We start from the raw sequence: 23908 nt of genomic DNA on the forward strand, positions 1-23908 counted from the left end.
TTCAGTGACTGCACACTACTTCATCAAGTGGATGTAACATACAGTATTGCTGGGGCCAATCTTTATGCCACATCTCATCTTGTCTTCTTACTTGGGGTCTGCAATCTTCTTCAAATTCATTTTTCCTTATTATTATCCTTACTCACATCTTTCAGTCCATGTCGCTCCCGAGACTGTCACATTCTGAATAATATATTTTAATTATGTTTTTGCATATATTCCAACGATCCATCTGAAAAGCTGATGAAGGCCTTTACTCTTTCCAGAAGTCTAAATGAGCTGCTTTTTGTTAATATGGGCCTCAACTGATTTTCATTTTTTATGGGCCAATGGATCTAGATTTAAAAACACTTCCTTACCACCTACCATGTATAATTCATTTTTATTTATGGCACCACTTTCAGACTGTATGAAACTGGATGCAAGTCTTAGTTTGTGCTGGTGCAGACCCAAGAAAGGGACTCAGAGTGGAGGACGGCCCCCTCCCAAAGCAGCCTCTCCACTCTGCTCTTCTCACAGTGCCAGACACTGCCCTCTTCGCGTGATTTTAATCTGCTAAGCAGGTGGCTATTGGGTAGAAGTCTACTCTGGAGTGTAGTATGCAGGTCCAGGCACTAAACGAAACCAGAGGCTTTGTTTCAGAGTGTGCCCAGTAGAGAGCCGCCATGAGGATGGGGGGATTGGAAACCAATCCCCATAATTACACTGCCCTGTCTGATGCGCCATGAGTGTCTACCTTATGCCCGGTGCTGTTTTTAAGCATCTTCTTATTTAATCCTCAAAGCCCCCCAGTGAGGATGCTTCTTTGTTCCCCTTTCTTCACAGATGAGGAAATTAAGGCGCAAAAGATAAGTTACTATCTAATGACATGCAGATGGTGTATGGCAAAGTACATCTTAAAAGTCTCCGCCTTTCAGTTAGGAGGAAATAAGAAAGAGCTATCTTTAAAATTTTGAAGAGTTGACATATGGAAGAAACCTTAAGTTTGTTCTTTGGGTACTCAGATTCCAAACTCTGAATCAACAGGTGGAGGTTGTTGATAAACTGGTTAATCTATGGGATAACTGTCCATGAATGTATCTTAAAAAGAAATAAATGATCTTGAAAGACTGAGTCACTACTGAAAAGGTCCAAACAGGGACCAAATGGTCCTGGTTGAAGAAGCAGTCCAAGATATTCAGGCGCTTTATTAGTGGTTTGAATCAGTCACTCTCAAGGATCCCCAAGGCTCTGATATGATGATGAATGATTCCTTCTCTAATTTCCATCAGGGTAGGGTTGTGCATCATGGGGAAAGTGGTGACATTGAATGAATTCCAGGCTGTCCACATTATAGAATCAAGCATGTCAGGAGTAATTTATATTAAGAAAAGTTGGTAAAAATACCTTAAACTCAATAATTCACTACATATTTTATGAAGAACTGGAAGAGAGGAATTCAAAACACAAAGAAATGATGAATGTATAAATGTATAAGGAGATGGAAATGCTAATTACCCTGATTCAATCCTAATACATTATATAATTTACCTTATAAATATATAATTATTATGGATTGATTAAAAATAAAAAAAAAATCTTAAATTCAGCTACAAAAATATTTGGATAGGGTCTGATAAAAGTAACACCTGTGTGCACGGCAGAGGCAGTGGAGAACAGTGCTTGAGAACATGAAATCCACAGCCAGATCATGTGGGTTCAAGTTCTAATTTGCTAATCCTACTAATTGTGTGACCTCAGGCAAGTTACTTAGCCTAGTTAGACCTGAGTTTCTCATGTGTAAACTACTGGATTAAAAACACTTTCTGTTTTGTTTTTTGCTTTTCTGTCTGCAGTACTGGGGATTGAACCCAGGGCCTTGCACCTGCTAGACAAGTACTCTACTGAGATACATTCCCTGTTCCACATTTTTTGGGGGGTGGGTACTAGGGATTTAACCCAGGGATGCTTTACTACTGAGCTACATTGCCAGTCCTCCTTAATATTTTGAGACAAAGTTTTAGTAAGTTGCTGAGGGTCTGACTAAATTAAGGAGGCTGGCCTAGAACTTGGAATCCTCTTACCTCAGCCTCCCGAGTCACTGAAATCACAGGTGTGAGCCCATGCCTGGTAATCTCTCAGTTTTAATCACTGTGTGTAGGGAAATTTATATATATATATGCATGTGTGTGTGTGTGTGTGTGTGTGTGTATGTATACACATATATGCACACATACATATATAATGTATATTATATATATTTGATATATGACATATATATATATATACACACACACACACACACACACACACAAATATATGAGAGAGCCTAGCACAAAGGCTGGAACATAATAAATAATAAATATTTGTTATGATTCAAAATTATATCCACCTAATTTTAAAAATTCCAACTCTATAAAAGGTAAATTGTTTAAAGGTTTATTCATTGTCACAAATTGATACAGAATTGTGAAGAAAGAGAAATCAATACACAGTAAATAATGTAAACATAAGTCAAGAAAAGATTAGAACAAGAGGAATTTGAACCTTGACTTTTTAAAAAATCTTCTAAAACTATCTTTACTTTTTAAGAAAATCAACAATAAGTACTTCATTGAGTATCTATGATTATGCCTAACACAATGTTAAATAAGGACACATATTTGATGATCCTTGTCCTTAGTTTATATTCTAGCCATTTGTGATTATAAAGACACATTTAAAAAATTCTTGAACCTAATACCTTTCTGTAAATTTTATCTTTGAAAGTAATCACTTTGGAAGGTTATACACTTATTTTAGTAATCCTGTCATTGTGTGAAACATTTTTTTCATCTTTTATTCTGTGATTGCCTTTGAAACCATCATACAAATCAATAAAGAAAAGCAGACTCTTGCTTTGGAGTGTTGCTATGCCTTCCTCAAGCACCTGGCTCAGGCATGTGAATTATTCACTAGGTTTGATTCTCAGTGACTTCTGGTTAGTCTAAATGTCAAATTCACCCTCAAAGAAATTTTGTCTGTTCTTGATGATCTTCAAAAGAATGCATCACAGCATTACTGGACAGCAGGTACTTGGCGACAAGGGTCCTTTACTCCTCTGCATTCCCTGCAGCACTCTGCTGAAGACATTCATTGAGCAGAAGCTCCATTGTCCACGTGAACTTGAACTGAAGTGATTGCAGTGCTGTGGCTGATCGCCAGCTGAAACAGCAGGGCAGGCTGAGGTGTCTGGGAGACTGAGGTGCAAGGGGGACTTGAGGCCATTTCTACCTGTTCTGCTGTTTCAGTTTTTTCTTTCACGATTCTTTAATTGTCTGGCTTTGATAGTGAAGGACAGAAAGGTCGGCCTGAAGCTGGCAGCAGATTCTCCCAATATTCCCTCTTAGCCCTGTTTAAAAATATATATCATTAATTAATTAAAAGATGCAAACTTATTTTATAAGTCCAATATGTCATATGTAAATATATGTATACATGTATGCATGTGTACATATATGCATATATGTATGTGTATATTTTTTAAAACTTTAAATATGGTTCTGATCAGGCCAAAGTGGAACTTTTGTTTCTATAGACAGAAGAATGATGTCCATGTCCATTAATGCCATGACCCTTTCCCACATTTTCATCCTCAAAAAAATCATTAGGTTTTATACCACCTTTCAGGAAAAGACAATGTATTTCAATTTTACATGTTTTTATGAATTACATTCATTCAAAATTTCTAAAAGAGTTCTTCTAAATCCATTTAATATTTTAATGTAATGAGATGTGAGACAGTTTTTAATGTAATGAACAAAGTATAATTCTTCAAAAAAGTAATTAGGAAACGAATTCATATTACTTTGTCAGTCTTTGTTCCTTGCTTTTAGACAAAGAAAGAAGAGTACCAGGTTCCTGGTCACAGACCTTTGTGTTAAATATATTTTTACAGGTTGTTTTTCCCTCTTTACTTGCAAAACAATAAAAAAAAAAAAATCAATACTTTCAGATGGTGAAATGTCAGAAATCCGGGGTTTAGACAGCTTTCTGTGAAATCATAAACTTCTACAAATATCAGTAGGTTTGGAGTTCATGGCGCAAGGAATGTCTTGCTTTAGTTTACAGAATAATGTTTTAATTTAATGGCTAACTAATTTTAAGGATCTGTATTTATCCTTTATTTTAAGGATAAATAAAGTAAGTTGTTCTTCACTTATTTAAGCTATTTTAATCACCACCGAAGTATGCTTTTCTCACCTTTAACTATATTTACATTTTGTATATTTTTCTAAATATGATACTTATAGAAAACATCTTCCCTGATAAATATCTTTATCTCCCAGAAGAAAGGTCCAGCTTAGCAATGTCTTGCTTATTTTTACAATCTAAATGATTTACATTAGGAAAATTGTTCCAGTTCAAAAGTGAATACTGTTTCAAATCTCACTGAAATGAATAAAGAAGTACAAAATGGATTAGATATATAACAGCACTGTGTAGCGAGAAGACAGCAGAGGCTTTGACCAGTTTCTAGAAATTGGTCAAAGGAGATGGCATTGCAATGACAGTCTTCATATATTTTATGCATTTTATATATGTTATATATGTATTATTTATGGGAGAGAGAGTGCAGGTATGAGAGAGAAAGGAAGACTAAGTTAGGCAAAATAGAACAGCAATTCAGGGGGCCCCAAGAAAAAATGTCTTATTAATAAAATGATTGACTGTAACAAATAATATAATTTAGAAACTGGAAGACCTTAGAGTAGGCGAAGATCTGTAATTTTTCTTTCAGCAATGAAAAAGAAAGATAATTAGAAATTCCTAGAAAATCAAATGTACAAGTACAAAGAAAGTCAGTTCAACTATGAAGCAAATTGAAGTACGGCGTGGATCTGGACAACAGATGAACGTCAGAGAAGAGAATGTATTTGCTTTGATGCTTAGAACATTCTCCTACAAGTATCTCGAGTTTTGTGAAACAAAATTATTTCTCTTTCTCCATGGTCTCATGCATGCCTCTTAGTTCTGCAGAGAATGTTTAGAAAATCACTTCTGTAACAGGGTATTAGATTGGAAGTCTTATGATATGATAGATAACTGGTATTAAAGGCAGTTGCAAATTAGACACTCCATAGAAGTATCAAGGAAGGTGGCCATGAACCTGTCTGATGACCCACCTAGCACTACATTGGGAAATCTAGATCACAAAAGCACAGTGGGCCAGCTATTTTGCTTATGAGCAAAGAGGGTGCTGTTGCTGTTAAATTGGGATCAGACCGTATCCTCAGAGCTTGTCTGTTTAAAGGAAGGTGGAAGCCTGATGATTTGAGCCTGATAAAAGCGAGAGAGCCAATCTAGACCTATCTAAAACCTGGCCCAAGAGAATCACCAGGAAGGACAATGGGACCCCCAAAAAGGGTATATCTGGAGTGACCTGGTGGACAGCCAGAGTCTGAGGAGGAAGTAGCAGTCAGAGGCAAAGGCCTAAAGCATGAGAATATGGAGCCCAGTTTCTAGTGGAAGGTTCTGAAGAACCATGAAACCACTCATGAGGATTTGCCAAGGCTCTGAGAGTTGCAGTTGGGTACCAATCAAATGATGATGAGATACCCCTCTATATCCTCCTTCCTTTTACTCTAAATCTGGAGAAGCCTGAAACCATGGATAGCAGGTGGGAAAGGGAGATTTGGAAGCATAAAGCAGAAAATGAGGAGGACTGCACCTTGGCCTTTCATGTCTTCCTGCCAGACAAAAGAGATGTTAGGTTTTTGCTTTGTTTGAACCACTTCCCTGCCCTGCCCTGCTGGGCATTGAACCCAGAGCCTCAGGGCTCTACCACTGAGTAACACCTCCAGGCCCAGAGAAGTTTTAAGTTTGAAAGCTCATTCCTAAGTTTGATTCCACATGGAGCTGAACACTCTTAATTACTGAGTTGAGGCTGTGTCTGCTAAATCATGTGAGTATGGGATTTTTTTATTGCCTAGGAATACCCAGAGAATTCCAAGTCATGTCAGTATTTTCCAGTGTGACAAAGGAGAGAGTTCACCTGTTGAGCAAGTTTAAAGGGAAGAAGGGAGATAAAAATAAAGTTGAGTTCTGCTGAAAGCATGACAAGTACAGTTATATTGTAAATTTTATTCACTGGCTTTACATTTGGAATCAACTTACAGACGAGACTTGGAAGACTTAATTATCATTACTGAACAGAACATAATGGTTATAAACCTTGATGATGTAAAAGTACTGGTATAACTTAAAGAAGCTAAAAGATAGATGGGGAAACTAGAGAGAAGCAGAAGGGAATCAATGTTTTTTAAAATTTATTTTTATTGTAAACAAATGGGATACATGTTTCTGTTTGTACATGGAGTAACAGCATATCATTTGCGTAATCATACATTTACATAGGGTAATGGTGTTTGATTCATTCTGTTATTTTTTCCTTCCCCCCACCCCTCCCACCCCTCTTTTCCCTCTATACAGTCCCTCCTTCCTCCATTCTTGCCCCCCTCCCACCCCCATTATAAATCAATTCTTATAGAGAGTAGAGTGAAGAGATTCTGTCTTATAAGGATGGATTAAAAATAGGTGGTGATTATATAATTTCAATTTAAAAAGACAATCAACAGGAGAAATAAAAATGTAATGAATCAAAACTGGGAAAGAGAATAGGGGGAAAGGGGTGGGTTATGTGACTTAGATTCTTCAGCTTTCATAGAGGGTTATCACTAATTTTCACTTAAAATTGATAAAACAAAAAGTATAGGTACAAGACCTCAGGAAAAAAATGACAAGCAGGTTGCCTCTGTACTTACAGGCCTGCAAGTTTGTGTTCCCCCATCTCAGATTCATATGTTGAAATCTAATCACTGATGTGATTGTTTCAGAAGGTGGGGGTCTTTGGGAAGTGATCATGTTATAAGGATGGAGCCCCCACAAATGGGATTAATGCCCTTGTGAGAGAGACGCCAGAGAGCTTGCCTTGCCCTCTCTATCATTTAAGGGCCCAACTGGAAGGCACTATCTATGAGAAAGCAGGCCCTTACCAAACACTGAATATTATGAAACCTTAATTTTGTATTTCTCAGCCTCCAGAACTGTGAAATAAAGTTCTATTGTTATAAGTCCCACAGTCTATGGTCTTTTGTTACAACAGTTGGAACAGACAAGGACACCTCTGGAAAAGGGGATGGCATCAGGAGGGAGGATATCTTATTTTTCATTTTATATACTTAAATACTTCTTGAATTTTCATTATCAGGTACATAAACAGTATTAACAGTAAATAAAATGAGATTTAAAAAACAATAAGAATGTTAATTTAAAAACATTCCTACCTTGCTCTAATCCAGGGTTTTGTGTGTGTACTGAGACCACTTCCCCAGCTGTCATGTTTTTCTGAAGCTGGTGGCAAAAATCCCCTTTCTGGGGCCAGCTCCTCTGCAATCGCCCTGATGTGGTAGGGCTCAAATCCACAGCACCCACCTATGTACCTGACCCCCAGGTCGTAGGCCTCTCTGGCATATTTTTGAATATCCCATCTGGTTACAAGTCTGGGCTCCAGTGCTGCAATACAACAGTTAAAATATTTCTGTTATTCTCTCCATTTTTAAATGACAGATGCTCTGGTGGGCATTTTTTTCCAATTCAAAAGCGATAAGCTTTAGATTACACATTTTTCAGATAACTCATATTTGATTAACATTGAATGTTTTGTCTTATATGGACTTATATTATAAAACTTTTTTATGATATCAATTTGAATTTTATCACAAGAAATACAAGGCCCTCTATGTGCACCTGAGCTTACCAAAAGGGTATTCTGGGAGATCCAAATACCCTCCTTTGCCACAGTCAGGTGTGTGGAACCCCAGGGACTGTACAATCAGGTGGGCTTTCAGCCCTGCAGCCCCCAGGCCCTCCTTCATGAGCTTCATCGTCTGTATGCTGGTCTGGGGCCCAAATCGGCAGTTCACACCAATGATGTTAGCCCCTACGCGAGGAAATAAAGAACTTTTACATTTTTTTATTTATATGTCTATTCTTTTTTTTTAAATAGTTAGAAGCTACATTAGAGATCATCTGTCCCCAAGACAGCTAATGATAAAGAAACTGATTCCAGCTAATCCTTTTATTTCCTTACTGCTCTCACTAGAATAAGCATACACCGTTAAATTTCATAAACGACGACTGAGTTGCTCATTACACTTCAGGTCCAAGTTACCTGCCTTCCCCAGCTTCACAGCACATTCTCCAGGTGTCACATTATCCTTGTCTCCTTCTGGGTTTATGCACATGGTAACTGCCACAGGTTTACCAAATTCTTTTAAGACTTCCACAGCCCACACAGCTTCTTCAACATGCTCAAAATACTAAGAGAAATGTCACTTTTTTCTACTGGTCAAAACTAAAGCAGATAGTAGAACAGAAATGCTGCAAAACGGTTACAAAAATTATCAAATATGGGCAATAAAACTTGCTAAGGAATATGTTTCCAGCACACTGGCTAAATATTTTAATTCCTTCAATAATGATAAGTAGATTTTCATTCAGGGATAATTATTCAGTGAAATGATGACTATAAGTAAAATATGCACACAAACCAGTTATGGTAGCTCATACTTGTAATCCCAGTGACTCAGGAGGCTGAGGCAGGAGGACTGCAAGTTCAAGGCCAGGCTCAGTAACTTAGTAAGGCACTAAGCAACTTAGTGATACTCTGTCTCAAAATAAAATATAAAAAGGGCTGTGGATGTGGCTCAGTAGTTAAGTGCCCCTGGTACCAATTGCTGGTACCAAAACCAAACAAACAAAATAACCAACCCACACCCACACAAGCATAAGGATTTTTAAAATAATTGTATATTTAAAATAAGGATTTTGAAGAAAAAGATTTACTTATAAATTTTGGGCTTCTCTTTTATGGAACAGGGATAATCTCTGAAAAATAAATAGCTTATTATATATTACATTTCAAAGAACTTTCATATTCACCTCTAGTTAGATATTCCTCCAGAAAGTAGGAAAGATTTGTCCACAGATGAGAAGATCAAGCACAGAGTAAGGAGGGAGAGCTACTCTATATCCTTGTCAATGGTGATCAGGCCATTTCTGGTTAAGCCCACATTGGTTGGTTGTAGGAGTTCTTCCCAGGAACCTTGAGTGTCACAATCTCAAAACCGACCTTTAGGTAACTGGAGAAAAGCCAGCTGAAACCTCCCTGTTCCTTCCCTATTGACTTAGAAATAAATCTGCCAAAGTACTGTATGAAGGATGACAGAATCAAAGGCAAATTCTTAAACCAGCAAAGTTGTGTTCCCACCCATTTGGAGAAGATCTAGGGCAGTTTGTGCAGTCTCTGCAGATTCCAGGTGGGTCAGTCAGGCTTGGACAACACTGGGTTGGGCAGGTTGATGAGGCAGGGTTTGCCCTAGAGTGAGTGGAGTGATGAGGGAAGCAATTGCTGGGCCACTATTTTCTTGTTCATGGTAAAGACCTGGGTTGAGGGCTGGACTTCAGGTAGTAGTGGTTGTGTGGGAAAATGAGCAAATGAGAGCTTTCTTTTGCGGGGTGAAAGGAAGAGAATGTTCTGAACCTTCATGACCAATGCTTACTGATTCTGTCTTCAAAGTGTCACTCACATGTTATCGCTTGAAGGAAGGCAGAGAGGCAAAGGAAGCAAGGTATGGATGGAGGAGGTGAAGGAAGCTTCTCAGTGTTGAGAGCTAATGATGGAGTCTGGATGACCCTGAGCAGCCAAATACCTCCAAGGCTTTTCTCCCTTGCTGTCTCTAGCCTTCTAAATGGCAACATCCAGCCTGGCCTTGCCCTTAAGAGCCACTGTCCTCTTCCTCTTTCCTAGGCTTTAGGATCCCCTGAATTAATCACTGCAACCACCTATACTTTAGAAAACAAAGGCTATGGTCAGGCTTCTCCTGGGTCTGTCTCTCGGCCTCACAGAGGACCCAATATACAAGTAAGAGAATGTTGGCCTGGACCATAGTGAATTTCAACAGACCTTTGGCCATCCACATGGAGGAAATGAGATCATAAGGCAGTCCAATTCCTTAGTGAAAGTTGAAGTCCACACAGTCACACTTGACAAAACAGGTTTAATCTTCTTCTAATGCTAGATTACCTCTGCAATCAAGAAGTCCACATTTTTCCTGGCAAAAACCTCCAGTTGTAGTCGAAAAAGCTTCTTAATTCTAGCTTCATCCTTGTGGTGTTTATACAATGATGTCTGGCTGATCCCCCCGGCCACCAGAGCATCACCTTTGTCAGCCACTTCCCTGGCGAGGTCACAGGCAGCAGCATTTACAGCTTCCCACTGATGTCAGAGAGTATTTTAAATGTACAATATAATGAACAACAAAGAGTGAGTGCAAGCTTGTCAACTAATCATTTAAACTGCAAAATGAGAAGATTAAGGGCTGGGGAGATAGCTCAGTCGGTAGAGTGCTTGCCTTGTATGCACAAGGCCCTGGGTTTGATCCCCAGCACCGCAAAAAAAAAAAAAAAAAAAAAAAAAAGGAGAAGATGAGCAGAGCTGGGTGCAATCTCCTCTGTAACTGGTGACCTTGTATTTCCATTATTGTACTTACCATACTGGATTTTAACAACTGTTCATTTGTTCACCTTCTACACTTGATCACAAGGCTCTCTAGAACAGGGTCCATGCTTTTGCATCATCTTTGTATCTAGTATGGGGACTGGACCATAACAATAGTACTTGGACTACAACCAGTGAATTAACTTTCATTGATAGCCAACAAATATTGGTTTGTTAAACGCATGACTGAATGTTAACATTTGTAACTATTAATAATTTATTTTTGCAGACTGTTTCACTGTACTTCCACATTCTTTATCTCATCTACTCTTCTCCACAGGTGTATGAACATAAGCTCTATTTTTATCTCCATTTTGCACAGAGAAAGTCAATGTTTATACAAAGTCACACAGTCAATAGGTGGCAAAGTTGGATATCAAACTCAGTTTTTCTCATTTCTAGGCCAGCGCTGTATTCTTCAGGATGCCTGTCTCCAGACAGACATGGCAGAAGTGTTGAAATGGGGTGGATGAATCATCTACAAAATGTTCTTTCTCCAAAAAAGGCAGGACCACCCTGCCTTTCCAATGGCCTGTTCTGTCTGGTCCTATTCCCTCCTCTACCTGAAGGGGGTAGGAAGAACTTCTTTATTTTGTATAAATGTTTATAAAATTAATAGATCTTTCCTACGGATTTTGTAATAATGTGCAGTAACACATCAGCTCAATTCCATAGCTTCCCATGAAGGGATTGTGCTTATTGTAGAAGCTCCCTCCCCTCTGAACCCCAGTTATAGTTTACCTTGCTTTCCATTTTTTCTTCACTGGCAGAAAAGGTGAAAGTCTGCATGACATTTGAGCCTGCTCTCAAGAATTCCATGTGAAGCTGACGAACTACAAAGTAATTTTTTAATTGAAATTCAAAAAATAAAATAAAAGTTGCAGAAGCTCTCTTTTTCAGCAGCTACAGCAGCGCACTCACCCCTATCTCTTTCAATAAGACCCAGTTTCAAACCTAGAACCGATAAAAAGCTGAAGAGTAAGTGAGTGAAATTTGAGGACAAGATCTATCATAGGGAGCAGCCCTATAGTCCCTGTTGATGGGCCTCAAGGCCTGGTGCAGTCACATGCAGAGACGAAGCCCTGGTAGGCCCACGGTCCTGTGGTCTCTTGGTCCCAAGGGGTTTATTCAGACAGCAGTGTTGTGAAGGATGCTGCTGGTCTATTGCTGGTGGCCCAGTGAAGAGGAAACAGAGAGAGCAGAATGACAGGCCAAGTCAGCAGCGAGCTCTGGGGGGACCTTGGAATGTCTGAATACTTTCCTGGGCCTCACAGAAAATCATCCCTTTCTTTCTCTTTCCCGTCTTTGACCCCACTCCATATCCTTTTCCTTGCTATTTCAACACATTTTTTCCTGGTTTAGCAAAAAGATCTTCCAAAATTAAGAACAAGTTCTTCAGTCAGATGACAGCTTCACTTTCTGGAAGCATCAGAGGGACAGAACTTAATTTTGTCCTGCCACAAAACTCTGGGAATCTGTGAAAAAATGGGATTGGCTATTGGGTACAGAAGATACAGTGGGCATTTCACATGGGTTAACTCATTAGTCTTCACTACTAGTCCATGTCCTGCATCCATGTGACATGAAGAAACAGATCCTTGGAGAGGTCAAGGAATTTGTCTAAGGTCATATCGGTGGTCAGTGAAAGACCAACATAGGACCCTAGGTTTATATGCATATATGCATAAAATCAGAGTAACCCACAAATTTCATTCCCAGTGTGTGTTCTTCTCCCCACCCCCACATTTCATTCTTTGCTCTTATTTTCCCACCTTAATTTAGGAGAACAAAAAACAAAACAAAACGAAACAACAACAGTGAATACACACACACACACACACACACACACACACACACACATGCACACATATGGAGTCATAATGGAATTCAAGTTCTAATTTGGCATAATCAACCAATTCCATCGCAGTCTGTACCTCCAGCTCTTTTTTGTTTTTTTTTTTTTTTTTCATTTTCTCTAGCTAAGAGGATAACATAAAACTGTTCATTTCTTTGCCCTCTCATCTCCAGAACCTGGTTGTCTGTCCTCTGTTAAGCTGGTTAACTGCCATTAGCCATTCTTACTATCTACACTGTTATAGTGTGCACATCAGTTGGGAGGATGAATCTGAAGCAGAAACGTCAACTTTTGCTATTTGAGGAAGCCCTTGAATAGCTGCAAGGTAAATATCATAGAACAATTACTAAAATGTGTATTTAAGCACTACCTGTCAATAAGATGTAAATGTGTGAGTGTGGGCACACACGTGTGAATGAGAAAGAAGAGAGAAAGAGACAAAGAGGGAGTGATTAAGGCACAGAGAGAGAGACAGGCCATTTTCTATGTGCTTTAGACAACACACTGCCAATGTCTCCACATCTCGGCAATTTTGCAACAGAAGCAGTCCTCAGAAACACTGGCTATTGTTTCTAAACCTTTCTCTCAACCCGACTAAATAAAATGTCACTCAGATAAACACTCTTGGGTGATGCGTGCACCGACCTGCATCTGGATGTTCTATCACTGCTTCAGGAGTCCAGAGCCCAGCCTTCACATAGCCTCTCTTCTCCAGAGTTAGGAGAAAGCTGCCATCCCCAATCACCACCTCCCCAGCATCCAGACGTTCTAAAATACCCTGTGGAAGAAAACCAGAAATCACCTAAGCTCTCCCTGTCCCACCTCCCACTTGAAAAAAGAAGCAATTTCTAATTTTAGAAAAGGTGGTATTGTGTTCTTTGAGCTCTAGTTATGCTAAAATGATGTCTCATGGTGCTTCAAAAAGATTGAGTATACTATCCAGATACCTACTTCGTGCAAAGAACTGTGACTGTTTTTTTTTTTTTTTTTTTCCTCAATATGTACTCTGGGTCAAATTATCCTGAAATTGTCAATTCCCTGATAGTTATTTTGGTTTTTCAGCATGTTTGTGGTGATATTGCTTGTTTCCTAACTAATGTGCATTCTTTCTCTTCCTTGCTAATGTATTTTGTGTGGGGAGACAATGTCCTCAACTGAAAAAAAAAAAAAAAAAAAAAAAAAGAATAAAGAAAATTCCCAGGCTCCCTTGCTGTTGGAAGTGGCCTTGTCATACAGCAATGGCCAACAAGACATGGGTGGAAGCCAGCTAAGGATTTCTGGAAAATTTCTGCTTTCCTGATATGGATGCCCACTCTCTTCCATCTTGTCTCTTTCTCTTTCCTGACAAAATATCATCATAATGCCTGGGGCTACAGTCATTTCGAAGCCTTGCTAGTGAAAGCCACATGCTAAGGCTAGTGGATCAACTGGTAGCATGAGCCTGGCTTCTTAATGACATCCTTGAGTAGCCGCAGCAGCCATGGATTGTCTATCTTTAGACCTCTTCCTGAGTGAGAAAAATAAACCTCTGTGTTAACCATGTTAATAATTAAATTTAATATTGCAAACAAACACTTCTAGAGGAGAAGAACATTCTTCTGATGTTATGGGTTAGTCTCCCACCTCCCACATCCAATCTGTCACAAGGTTAAAACAAGTACATCTATGAAGCATTTTTATACACACCTCATCCATCATCTCAGTCATGGATTATTGAAATGGTCTCTCATGCAATTGAAATGGTCTCTCATGCAATCTACTCCACCCTGAACAATCTTCTGTTGCTGTGTGAACAGAGTCTCACCAGACCGACTCCTGTTTGTGATGGCCCTTCTCTCGTGTCCTATTTAACTTTGACATCTTCCATCCCTGCATCCACCTGCACTGCAACTTCTGGGTACTTGCCTGTTTCCTACTTGTTTATGGGATGCATGCAGGCAGGTGGCATATCTTATTTGTCTATATCCTTACAAACAAAGAGGAGACCTGTAATAAGTGGTGCTGACAATTTATTAGAGAGACAGCTGTTTTGAAAATGTGAGATATTTCACATATGCTCGTATTTTGGCCCTGAGGAGAAAAAGAACACTTTAACAGAAAATTAGCTTGGGCTTTAAGAAAATTATAGTACATATTTTGACTGTCTTTAGGATCCTGAAGACAAAACATCTTCATCTGTTATCTGGGTGGGTTTGCCAACACTTTAACTTTACCATTTTTCTATAGAACTAGACCAAAATAACTAAATCTGAATTCAGAAACTCAATTTGAATTCAGAGCAAGTTAGCTCTCCTTTGTTATCCTTACCACTTCAATTAATTACTACACCAGCATAATTAATTAGTACACCAGTATAGTCTAAAGACAGATTTTAGAATGACAAGAACAGGAAAATGTAAAATTAAGAGTACTGTCAATTTTGCAGTACATTTATGTTTTCATTCCATTCTTCAGTTTGGCAGTGAACCTGCTTTGGATCTGAGAGTGCACCCTGGGGTGCATTTATGTGCACCTTTTGCAGATATTAATACCTATGATTTAAGATCTGCTTCAAGGTGATTTTATTCATATTCACAGGAGGAAAACAACTTCACCCTGCGGTAGAAGGTGGGCAATCTGCCTACATTATCAGCCCCATCTGCCTGGAATCGCCAGCAGGACTGCTCTTTTCATTTTAAGAATTAAAAGAGTCCTCTGTGGCAATTAAATGGATTCTCTTCACCTGTTAGCTGAGGAGAGCACTGATATAAGTCCCTTCCCACTAACACCTCAACTCCCAGTTATACATTAATGTAGACTAACATGTGATAATCTCTGTTGTTGCAGGAGCAGAGGGCGCAAAGGAATTGAATAGGACAGGACATTTAAAAAGCCCTTTTAAGAAAATGAACTGCAAAAATGAACAAGGCATTAGAGAAAGTCGAAAGAAAGAAGTCAGTTCTTTGCTTCTTTGTCTTTTCATTAACCTTATTTTCCTCAATGCTCATATTTTTATTTTTATAATCAGAACATATCATATTCCACATCTTGCATAGCTCTTATCATTGTTGTGTCCTCACTTACAGCATATATGTAAATGCTTTTATGTAGTTGAGGTTGGTCTGTGATATACCTTCCTAACAATATTGTCAAAGCACGTTGCCTGTTCTCATCCTTACTTCTTTCATTGGCTGCCTGGTATCTTGTTAAGTGATTGAATATCAGTTTATGTAGAGAGTTCCAGGTTGCAGGGCATTTGGACTGTTCTTAGTTTTTTAATATTAGTAGATCAGTGGCATATTTCCAGGCCTGTGTGATCCTCCTGCATTCTGAATTATGCAGCTCAGAATCCTGGGCATGCCCTTCCTCCAAGTTCATACCCTTTCTGATTTTGTTTAGTCGTCTTTCCCTCCTCACGAATTCCCAACATTGGGAGGAATAAAGTCAACATCGCCAACCATATCCTGAAAGGGGCCAGGCGGTGGGGACCCCACACAGCCCACCCTGCTCCTAGGGTAGTGTCCTTGAACAGGACAGGTTTCAGGACAGTGGGTGACTGGCAGGGCCAGGCTGATGCCTTTACAAAAGTGTAAGGGTAACTCCAAGGGGGTCTGGGGCGGGTGACCCTGAAGAGTTAGCGAGTGGATGCAGGTCCCTTGAGGAAGGAACATGTGCACCTTCTAAGTTAGACTTCAAATCCCCTTGTAACCTGAACTAGATATTGACCTTGAGCTAGTTGCCTGAGTCTCTGCGCCTCAGTTTCCTCATCTGTAAAATAGGGATAATTGTGAAGATGAGGAGATACTCTGTGTACTCTCCTTAGTGCCTAGAACCGAGAAATGTTAATCAACTGGTTATCTGGTAAACTGAGGCTCAGAGTCGTCCAGTTCGGTGCCTTGCGAAGGCCCCAAGACTCCACTAGGGGTCAAGGAAGGATTCGTATTAAGTTACTCCAAGTCCAGCAGTGGGGACTCCGCGAAGAAGAAGAAAGGACACTTACCTTCTTGGCGCGGGGACCTCCAGCTGGTGCCATGGTGCCACGACTCTGCGGGTGCTGGGGCTCCTCGCGCGAGTTTGTCCAGGAGGAGCCCGCCCCTTGCCCTGGGGGAGGATCCGCCCGCCGCCCCGCGGCCCCCGCGGAGCTAGGTGGCCTCGCAGCGGGTGCCCCGCACCCTCAGCCTCAGTCTCTGCCTGGGCCTCATCATGCTCCGCCTGAGCGCACAGCGGCTTCTGGGCCTCCCGCGGCTGGGCTGCGGATGGCGGGACTCCCCCGGGCGCCCGCGCTGGCTCTCCCGCCGGGACGCGTGAGTGGGGCCCCGTCTGCATCAAAGCCGGCGGCTGGGAGGCTGCCAGGGTGGGAGCCAGGGGTGGGAGCCAGGGGCGGAGACAAGTCTCTGAAGTTAGGACTCCTCTTACTTCCAAGAAATGGGTCTTGGCGATTTCTCCTTGAATTATCTGTTTGTTACAAAGTGAAAAAAATATCGAAAAATATCTGTGCAAAGTCTTTCCTGCCTCAGCTCCCCCACTGCCAACAGCTGCCAATGTCTTCATAACCAGAGATGGTCGTGCGGCACACGCCGGGGCATGTGTATTCTTCTTTGGCTTGCTTACACCCTTTTACAATTTTCAATTATCTTGGAGAATTGTTCCATATCAGTTCATATTGGTTTGCCATATTCTTTTAAAATGTCTGCATAGTTTTCCATTCTGTTGATATTCTGTAACACGATTAAGCAGTCTATTCACTAATAAACTGTTCCCAGTTTTATTACTACAAATAAAATACATGTGAAACTTCTTATCTTTGGATACTTATGGGGATCCATCTATAGAATTGATTTGTTAAAGTGAAATTGTTAGGGAAAGGATTATGTACATTTGAAAGATGGAAAGATAGCAACAAATTCTCCAAATTTGTACCTACTCTCTGCCAGGTGAAAATGGTGTTTTCTTATTTTAATTGGTCTGCATTTAAATAGAGTGATGCTGAGCATCTTTTTACTTCATTGTGTTGATAGATTATTCATGGCTGCAAGGTAGTTCTGCTCGCTAGAGTCACTTAAAAGTTGATGAAACTTTTATTTTACATTCTGTGATCTGAAATTCTGGAATCAAAAGACTTGCTTTTGAGTTCCTTCCATCCATCTTTTCATTCAACAAGTATTTCCTAGATGTCTGTGATGTGCTAGACTTGTCCCTAATGTTTGAAATACAGAAGCCACTAAGTCACAGTTTCTGCTCCTCCAGTAACACAGCATGTGATCTCACACTTCTGAGTTTCAGTTCCTTCTTCTGTAAAATGGGATAATATTTGCTCTGCCTAACTCAAAGGATTGCTGCAAATTTTAAATAATTTGCATGTGAAAGTGCTTTGTAGACAGTAAAGCATCACAAAAGTACTTATATAATGATGATACTTTAGTGCAAAAGGAAATAGAAATGTAACAAGTTGATCTGTTTAAAACTGATTAGACAAAATGTATTATTCAGGACTATCTAAAATGTATTTTGCTGGATTCATTAGCAACATATAGTTCTGTATTCAACAAATCAAAATTTAAATGATTTTATTTCTATTGCATGTTCTTTATACCCAGTCCCAAACTATTAAGAAGATGTTTGATTTTAGAAAGTACTTGGTCTGACAATTTAAAATTTTCCATTTCTTTTTTTTAAATTTAATTTTTTTTTTATTTTTACAGACTGCATTTTGATTCATTGTACACAAATGGGGTACATCTTTTCATTTCTATGGCTGTGCACCTGTAGATTCATACCATTCGTGTAATCATACACATACATAGGGTAATGAGGCCTGTCTCATTCCACCATTTTTCATACCCTGCTCCCTCTCATTTCCCTCTACATAATAGAAGATTGCTGACCTTGGTTTTTCGCATGGTTCCTACTTTGTTGTTTGATTTTGAGTTTATTTGTAACCATCTGTATTTCAGAAGAAATTTAAGATGGCTATAATTTAAAAACACTCTCTTAGTTTGACTCCATTAGGGAATGCTGGGCAGAAGGAATATTATAAAGCTGATAACACTTTATCAAATATTGCCAAACTGAACTTTCGCAGCCTCACTTTGCAGATAAGAAAATGTTGAGACCTTTGTCTAAATTTCTCTAAAATAAGTAGGACTTGAGGGCTCAAATAAATTTATATGCAAAGTAGTTAGGTGTGTAATTTTTTATTCTTGCACAAAAATTATAAGTCATTTTGAAACCACCTAAGCAAATTATAAGTAATTTTAAAACCACCTAACCACCTGGCACCAGAAAATAAGGAAGTACTCCAGGAGTAATGTGGTCATGACAAAAGGGCCTGAGAACCTTCTTCTGGTGAAATCTGGGGTAACTGGCATTAAAATAAATGGTGCATAGTAATAGATTGAAGCCCACTGAATGCAATGAATATTTATAAATTCACATTAATACAGACAACAAAGAAACAGGGGTCAAAAGAAAGCACTTCCTTGCAGTAGAAGACCAATGGATAAATATAACAGGAATGATGGAGTTAGGAAAAAAATCAGGAGATGCTAAAACCACTGTCTCTCCATGTTGTGAACTTCAGAGCATAGAGGCAATGTCTGATTTGGCCCACCATTGCTATGTTTGCTCTGTTCATGCAGGAACTTAGGAAGAACTAGATGAATGAGTAAGAGAAAAACAAATGCGTGAATGGAAAAATGTATATATCAAAATTATAAACTGTGGCAACAATGAATAAATCCTCTTGTGCTAATGAGACCAATTGCATTCTTTTGGGGACTTACATGGGAACAGTATGGTCGATAGAAGGTTAAGACTAAACCACCATAGGTATTGAATATATTCATTCCACACACATATTAGATGTGGGCACTGTGCAGGGGCTGAACATCAGTGAGGAGCATGACGTCATTCCTTCCTTCCAGAAGTTCGTGGTCCAATGACATTATATAACAAAGGGAGGGGATGGGAAAAAAAAAAGAAGTTTGTGGTCCAGGTAGGAAGACAGACATGCAAATACATATGTTAAACACTGAGCAATAAAGATAGAGAAGCACATGCATGGTGAGAGAATGTCAAATGATGCAGATCATTTTTCTCCTTCAACCTGGAAAGCATTGGAGGGAGGAGGTGATCCAAGATTTATAGGTCTAAATTTCACAGTGATTATAGTTTTTCATGGAATAAAATGATTATAAATGTGTTTTTTAAATAAGAAAAATTATTCTGTAGATTCTTTGGCAGGGGAAAACTACCTGTTCATTTCTTTGGTTATATTTTTTACCTACAGTGATCTAGAATTTTTATATGGAATAGAGCCAAAATGTCCCCTTCTCCCTCACCAAGCTAGGTTGCCTGCTCCAGGTTTAGATGCCCCAGATTGTTAAATAAGGACATTCACTAGGTGTTCACAAGGTCAATCACAGTACTAGGGAAATGGATGAGGGGAAGCACAGACCAAAACTGCAACTACTGTAGCTGAGTAAAGTTACCAGATTTTAAACAATTGTCTTCCAGAGAGGAAAAACCACCTTTGCCTGCAGAAACAAAATGGAAAGACAGAGCAGAAACAGTGATAATTGGAGGTGGCTGTGTTGGTGTGAGTCTGGCTTATCACCTGGCCAAAGCAGGGATGAAAGATGTGGTCCTGCTGGAGAAATCGGAGCTCACAGCTGGATCTACCTGGCATGCAGTAAGAAAAGCACCCTGAAATTGTCCTGTGCCCTGAACAGCGCCAGGCAGCCCACTGCTTCCCAGCCACAGCTGCTCACTGTGAGCTCTCAAGAGGGAGCTCCCTCTCCACAGAGCAGCAGCTTAGCTGGTGTACACCCAGGCAGCAACTGGCACTTATTTAGATCATGTTTCTATCTTGAACACATGGCCTCTGGGTTCAAATCCTGACTTTGCCATTTTCTGCCTACATGGTTTCCAGCAAGTTACTTCAGTTTCCCTTTTCTGATGTGTAAAATGGGAATATTAATAGTGCCTATTTGATGGGGCTGTGTTGAAGATTGAATTAACATGTGTTAAGTTACTAAATACATGGCCAATGTTCAATAATAAATGTTAGCTTTTGGGTCAGAGGACACTGGTTGGGTGATGCCAAATACAAGCCCAAGGCCTTTATCCATACTCCTCTTACCTATGTTTGACAGTTCTTTGATTTTTATTTATTTATGATGCTGATTTTGTGTTTGGCCTCATGAGGACTTAAACATGAGGACTGTGAATGTGCACTAAGCTTTGTGTTAACTAAAACTCCAGACCAAGTCAATCTTGCTCACTTTATGTTATGCACAGTTAGTTGTTCAGTTCTTGAACCATAATTGGGCATAACTGGAGAGCTGCCTAAGACAAGACCCTGGATTGACATTGCTCTCATGCTGCCAAACCAATTATTTCTGAAATAGGCTAAGGAGAGGAGAGGAAGATTTTTTTTTTTTTTTGATTGCTGGTGCAATTTTCTTTTGGATGAAGATTTGGGCAGAATTAGTGTGGGCTTACATAATTAGTTTTCCTGTGCTAAAAATAACAGGAAGCAAAAGGGGACCCTCCTCCCAGGGGCTTTTTGATATTTAGCACCTGCTCCTCATGTGGGGCTGGAGGACTAGAATGGACAGAGCTGCCTGCCACTGGCTGAATCTGAGGGAGAGTGCTGCCCTGATTTAAGCTCCATTGGCCCCAGAGTCCCAGTGGTCACAGAAAGCTGGCACACACTGGTTTACCAGAGGCTTCTGGAAAAAACAGCACCAAGCCTGGCTCCTCTCCTCCCTTCAACCCCCTCAGGCTTCAGTCTGGGAGGAACCCTGGAGCGCACCATCCTTGGTGCGGTTTCAGTTTGCCCAGCATTCCTGTCTCCTTTCATCAGTCTCCTTCAGCTTGCTTCCACCACCCACAGAGAGGGGCCAGCAAAGCCACTCGCTCTCTTGGCCTTTCTCCCCTCCTCAAACTCATTTGCAGGTAGGTGTGTTATCTCTTGGATGCAGGCCCGCCTTCTCCGTGGCTCTCCTCCATCTTTTCTTTAGTGTGCTTTCAGTCACCCACACCAGAGTTTATGAAGAGCCGATGTTGTGCCGGGCTAGCTCTGCTCTAGGAGGTGGGGACCCAGCAGGGAACAAAACACAGTCCCTGCTTCCTTGAGCTCACATTCTGGGGGTCAGACAGAAAGCCCATAGAGAGGGACAGGCACCATGAAGAAAAGTGAATCAGGTAAGGGGTGTAGAATGATGGGGAGTGAGATGAGTAGGGGTTAGGGAGGCTACTTCCAAGAGGTGACAGGAAAGCAAAGACCCAGGAGCAGTGAGTGAGGGGGCCGCGGGGCCTGAGGTTATCTAGGTAAGAGTTTCAGGCAGAGGGAAATTTAGGCAAATGGGAATGAGACTTACTTCCTCAATACCACTCCAGATTGTGAAGGAAGCAAACACTTTAATGTTTGTATAATTTGCTCATTTGCACACTGATTTGATGTGGTTTGCATTTTAGAATAGATTATAAGATTCCCTGGGATTTTACTTCTTAGATGTCCCATGAATTAAAAGCAACACACCTTTAAACCAAATTCTTTCAAAATAAATAAATAAAATATAAGTATGCAGTGTTTTTAAGGTGATAGTTTCTTGTTAAGAGTTAACCATGTAAACTAATTTTCCCTTACGCAAGGAGAAACCCAAGCAAGTGGAGAAGGACCTTCCTTTGCTTTGTAGGCAAGGTATTATGTTTACAAAATGAGGAGTCAGGCAAGTGTGTGTTCAAGGTGCAATGGGACATCACGAATCACTTACTCTGCCCCCTTGGAATAAATAAAAAGAAAAGTTGTCCTAGAAAGCTGATTCTGGAACTTTTTGCAAGACAGAGAGGCCTCCCTCTGAGAAGCAACAGGAAGAAATCCCACATACCAGGAATTTTTAACACAGTGACATTTTCGGAGCAGATGTGAGAATATAGAAGGTTGGGGAGCCAGTGAAAGGGGGACACTGCAAAAAATAAAGGCAATCTCACTGAAAGATAGTATGTTTTCAATATGAAAATCATCTGGAAGGGAGGGGATCAAGTGCTTGAGGAGAAAGGCCGGCTTGCCAAGTGAATGAATATTCAAAATGGAATCATAAATCCAGAGAGCCAGAGGTTTTGCTCTCTTACCAAGACTACTTCTTGGTAAGATGATCCATTTGGGGGTGTAGGAAGATAATATTAGAATATTTTAATCTATAAATGTGAGAAAGGAATTAAGCTTCATTAATACTTGTCAACAGCCCACACTGAGGTGGGCGGCATGTGTGTATGATTCCAGGGTTGACTTGGGGGTGGCTGGTGCTGCAAGTGGAACATCCTCATTTTCTTTTGTCTTCAGTATATCATGACGTGGTACAAGTCGCATGGTCTAGGGCCTCATCATTGTGATTAGCTCTATAGAGACAGGGCTTCAAGAAATACAACCTGTAATGAAAGGGAGTGGGGGTGAACTTGAGAATATACCACTACTAAAAGGCTTCTTGATTATCGCCTGGCAATTATTAAAAGAGTTTGAAATGTAAAGATACATTTTTATTTTACAAAAAGATGAGTGTCCCCAATTCGTTGACCTTTGTAGTAATACAAAAGGCTACCCCTTGTTTCTACGTAGAAGTTATATGTATTTTAAAAATAGGGCTGGGAGTGTGACCCAGGACTAGAGTACTTGATCCCCCGTACTGCAAGCCAACCAGCAAACACAGAAGAGAGAGTGTTTCTTTGCTGTAAGAATGATACTGTCAATAAGGGTGAAATAACTGCCTTTTGGAACACAGTCCTATTGGGAAGACAGCATTTTGAAAGGGATGTTTGGAAATGTTGATATTATTAGCTTTCCTGGCCAAAATGAATCATACCACCTCTCATATATGCAAGAAATACATTTTAACCCATTTAAAATATTTCTGAATGAGGAATTTCAATGAGATCTATCCCCATTTATTCAAAATTTTAAAAAATGCAATACATTCCAGTTAGTTTGTAACAATTGATGGACAAGAGAAAATGAAAGATTATAGTCCCATATCAATAGAGAGTTTTGTTTAGGTGTTGCCGGGGACGGGAGAAGGGGTTTCAGATGCAGAGAGCAAAGCCCAGTGAAGGCTGCTCGGGGTGTGGGATGTCTGGGTCAAATGGGGGTTCCATTCCAAGCTTTCTAAGGAATCTCCATCCTGCTTTCCATTGTGGTTGCACCAATTTGCAGTCCCACCAGCAATGTATGAATGTACCTTTTCCCCACATCCTCACCAACATTTATGTGCTTTATTCAGAATACAAGCAGTCACTGAGGCATTTGAGGCATAGAGGCTTCTTGGGTCTGTGTACCACTGAGAGGGATCTGTTTCTGTTATCACAGCCACTACAATAAAGGCTAGAATCAGGCCATTACACTGCTGCATTTCAATGTTAATCCAGTATATGCCGTTTTATGATAAAGTTTATTAGTCACATAGCTCTTGCTTAAATGTGACTAATAAGCTTAATAT

General features: G+C 40.0%; 2 protein-coding genes across 6 annotated transcripts in view; one reads left to right on the forward strand and one right to left on the reverse strand.

The window, feature by feature from the left end:
• Window positions 1-2397: 2397 nt before the first annotated feature.
• LOC306663183 (S-methylmethionine--homocysteine S-methyltransferase BHMT2) lies at window positions 2398-16539 on the reverse strand. Its single transcript, XM_079143587.1, has 8 exons — window positions 16414-16539; window positions 13080-13212; window positions 11321-11412; window positions 10106-10297; window positions 8192-8339; window positions 7778-7960; window positions 7305-7533; window positions 2398-3370 (listed from the first exon to the last, which is right to left on the reverse strand). The coding sequence occupies exons 1-8, from the start codon at window positions 16444-16446 to the stop codon at window positions 3289-3291; spliced, it is 1092 nt and encodes a 363-aa protein (XP_078999713.1). The 5' UTR covers window positions 16447-16539; the 3' UTR covers window positions 2398-3288.
• DMGDH (dimethylglycine dehydrogenase) overlaps window positions 16445-23908 on the forward strand; it is a gene marked incomplete at its 5' end in the record, with an annotated part of 53669 nt that continues 46205 nt past the window's right edge. For 4 of the 5 annotated variants that reach the window (XR_013764388.1, XM_079143568.1, XM_079143567.1 and 1 more), the window contains 2 exons: window positions 16445-16717; window positions 19929-20103. Coding sequence is in view for 4 of the 5 variants with exons in the window: in XM_079143568.1 (XP_078999694.1) it covers window positions 16445-16717; window positions 19929-20103 (448 nt within the window). The remainder of the gene's footprint in view (window positions 16718-19928; window positions 20104-23908) is intronic. The other variant, XM_079143569.1, reaches the window with a different exon arrangement.

This window comes from Sciurus vulgaris (genome assembly GCF_902686455.1).
Source record: "Sciurus vulgaris genome assembly, chromosome: 6".
NCBI classification, from domain to species: domain Eukaryota; kingdom Metazoa; phylum Chordata; class Mammalia; order Rodentia; family Sciuridae; genus Sciurus; species Sciurus vulgaris.

Coding starts and splice junctions, on each gene's coding strand:
- LOC306663183 (XM_079143587.1), bottom strand. CDS start 16,446: ATGGCACCAGCTGGAGGTCCCCGCGCCAAGAAG. Junction 10,298..11,320: donor AAGAAAAAATGGAAAGCAAG/GTAAACTATAAC, acceptor CTCTGACATCAG/TGGGAAGCTGTAAATGCTGC. Junction 3,371..7,304: donor AAACCCTGGATTAGAGCAAG/GTAGGAATGTTT, acceptor ATTTTTAAACAG/GGCTAAGAGGGAATATTGGG.